Raw genomic sequence first — 2,500 nt, 5'->3', positions numbered from 1 at the left:
AGGCTACGTTTTATCGCGGTCTTGTCCCATATTTCTGTACATCGTTATATGGCCATTTATCAAAGGGATTTTTGTGTATTTTAGCTTATCGACCTCTGTCGCCGTTAATATTTAGCTCCGGCTTCGATTTTCGTGACTTACGAACCCTATAGAAAAAGTAGCCCTGATAATTTTGTTGAGCATGCTAAGATCTAATAAGCTTGAACAATTAAACTCAAGGGTAGCTATAAGTCTTAAGAAAAGGCCCAAAAAAGTAAACGTTCTTATCCCGCGCGGAATCAGATAATCATTGTTCCCTTTTCAGTTTTCAAATCTCCGTGTTCAAACCGTCCACACAACGGGTTACCGTACGTTTTTTAAAATTTCCACCCCTTGAAAGCGTTGAAAAGAAACAAAAAATGCACAGAATTCTTTATTGGACGTGAATCACAAACATGCATTACAGATCCTATAGATGACACCGTTGGCTTGGAAGGTATGAACACATAAGCTCTGTTTCGGTGAAATAAAGTGGAACTTTAAAATAAAGACTTTTTAAACTAGAATTTTGTCAAACGGCTGGTAAGTGCGTGAACAAAGTGATTTCAATAGGCCATACCGAACTTGTATCCATGAGTTGTGCAACCAAGAGAGGTTGGTTTATAAACCTTGCACAAGTGCGGCGTCTTTCCAGGTCTTCTCGGTCAATGCACTTCGCTGACATATCATGAGTAAGCTTTAGGTGCTACTTTTTTTAGCCGTTCTGGAAGCAGGAACGAAGTAAAGTGGGCGAAACAGAGCTCTGCTCTTTTCTACCTGAACACCTGAATCGGGGCGACTGTCAGTTATGAAGTTTGAGTTATCACTTTTAAAAAGGGCGTAGGAAAATCACTATTTTTAAAATTATTCCTTACTGGCCCCGATCAACAACAACGTCAAGGTGGTAAATGATTTTCGGTCATTTTTTGTTCCACTTTGGCAAAAATATGTTCTTTCTCTCGCAGGGAAACCCGTTAAAACAAGTTTTTAGTTTATTTTGTTTTGGAGTAATGAGGAGAAATTAAAAAGAAATCTTAACATCTAGCCTGATACTCGTATATTTAGATCTGCTTCAGCGGAAGGCCGGTGCCAATACTGCGCTTGCTCTTTTTCAACGGAAATATATTTGTTTTTTCTTCATCTCGGTGCGCAACTAAACTAATCATGTGGGAAAATCATAAACAACCTGGTTACTGAATTCAGAGACATATCCAGCCTCTCAGCCTGGGCCACATATTTTTTTTAATAGGATGGTAAAGTTAGGGGAGTATACGAGGGAGCTGTTTGCTTGCTTGTATCACCAACTTCTCACCCCCTAGCTATATGAACAGAAGTCAGTGCGTATTGAATATAATGAAAATTTAACGCTCTGTTTACTTACATATTTCTCTCTTAATACTTTATCTTAGTTAGTTTGTTTCTCTTTTCTGTCGAGTTTTTGTTGTGAAACGATAGTAACGTGCGTTTTTGCTTCACAGAAAAAAAAAAAAACTAAATCACGCAAACGTCCCTTTGATTTTGGATGGTTCCTAAACTTTCAGAAATTTGTACGCCAAGCTTTGACGACTTCGACGAAGATTTAGCGTGATTCAATATTAAATTTTCTCTGTTACCGTCTAGTGGCGGCTTACGCCATTCATCTTACTGATATGTTCCGGACGAACAGTTTTCAAGATCAGTCTGTATAGTTTCAGAATACTGTTGAAGAAACTAATACTAAGTGCCCTGTTTAAACTGTTTGAAACTGTTTTAAAAGAAATCAATTGAACAATCCGTCACCAAACGAAAACACAGCAAAACGTAAAAAATCTGAAATATCAATTTTAATCCTCCCGAGACTGGGGCGACCATGTGCGAGTGAAGACGTGGATGTTTCACTCCCGTGAACTTTTTGTCCTTTCTTAAAAAATTTTAGTCCTTAAACCTAGTCTATGGCTCAAAGTTGTAAACGGAAAACGAAGGCTAGTGTTAGTATCAGCTCCGATAGCGATATTTGCTCTCCGGAAGGAAAAAAGGCTTGCAACAGTCCTCGTTCGGAACCGAACATTGGCGTAGTATTTAGCGAGGACGATCAAGTTCTGGAGGCCCTGAACATGACAGAAAAAATCGCGACACAATTGGAACGGATCTTCGAAATGCTCGCAGGAGTAGAAAGCAGGTTACAGAATCTAGAAGGTATATTTGAACGTTTCTCCGCTTTGGAGAAGTCGGTTAATAAGCTCGAAACCGAGCTAAATAAGATTGGCGAGAAGACAAGAAAATTGGAAGGCGAAGTTAACGACCTCAGCAAGTCAATGGAATTTGCAAACGCCGAAATTGAAGACCTAAAGAAGAATGATAAGGAAAACGAAGTCAAAATCAAGGAACTTGAGGACAAAATATTGTACCAAGAGGTGTACAACAGGCGAGAAAACTTAAGATTCTTCGGTTTTCCAGAATCTGCTGATGGAGCTGAGAACACGCATGAAGTTGTACGAAAATT

At 39.1% G+C, this 2,500-nt stretch overlaps 1 protein-coding gene across 1 annotated transcript in view; it reads left to right on the top strand.

The window, feature by feature from the left end:
• Positions 1–1,858: 1,858 nt before the first annotated feature.
• LOC140941756 (uncharacterized) overlaps positions 1,859–2,500 on the top strand; it is a 980-nt gene continuing 338 nt past the window's right edge. The window contains exon 1 of the mRNA XM_073390773.1: positions 1,859–2,500. This exon is cut by the window's right edge and continues 338 nt beyond it. Coding sequence (XP_073246874.1) covers positions 1,950–2,500 — 551 coding nt within the window. The 5' untranslated portion in view covers positions 1,859–1,949.

This window comes from Porites lutea, chromosome 6 (assembly GCF_958299795.1).
Source record: "Porites lutea chromosome 6, jaPorLute2.1, whole genome shotgun sequence".
NCBI lineage: Eukaryota > Metazoa > Cnidaria > Anthozoa > Scleractinia > Poritidae > Porites > Porites lutea.
Note: the sequence above shows the minus strand (reverse complement) of the source record. Positions and strands in the feature narration are given on the sequence as shown.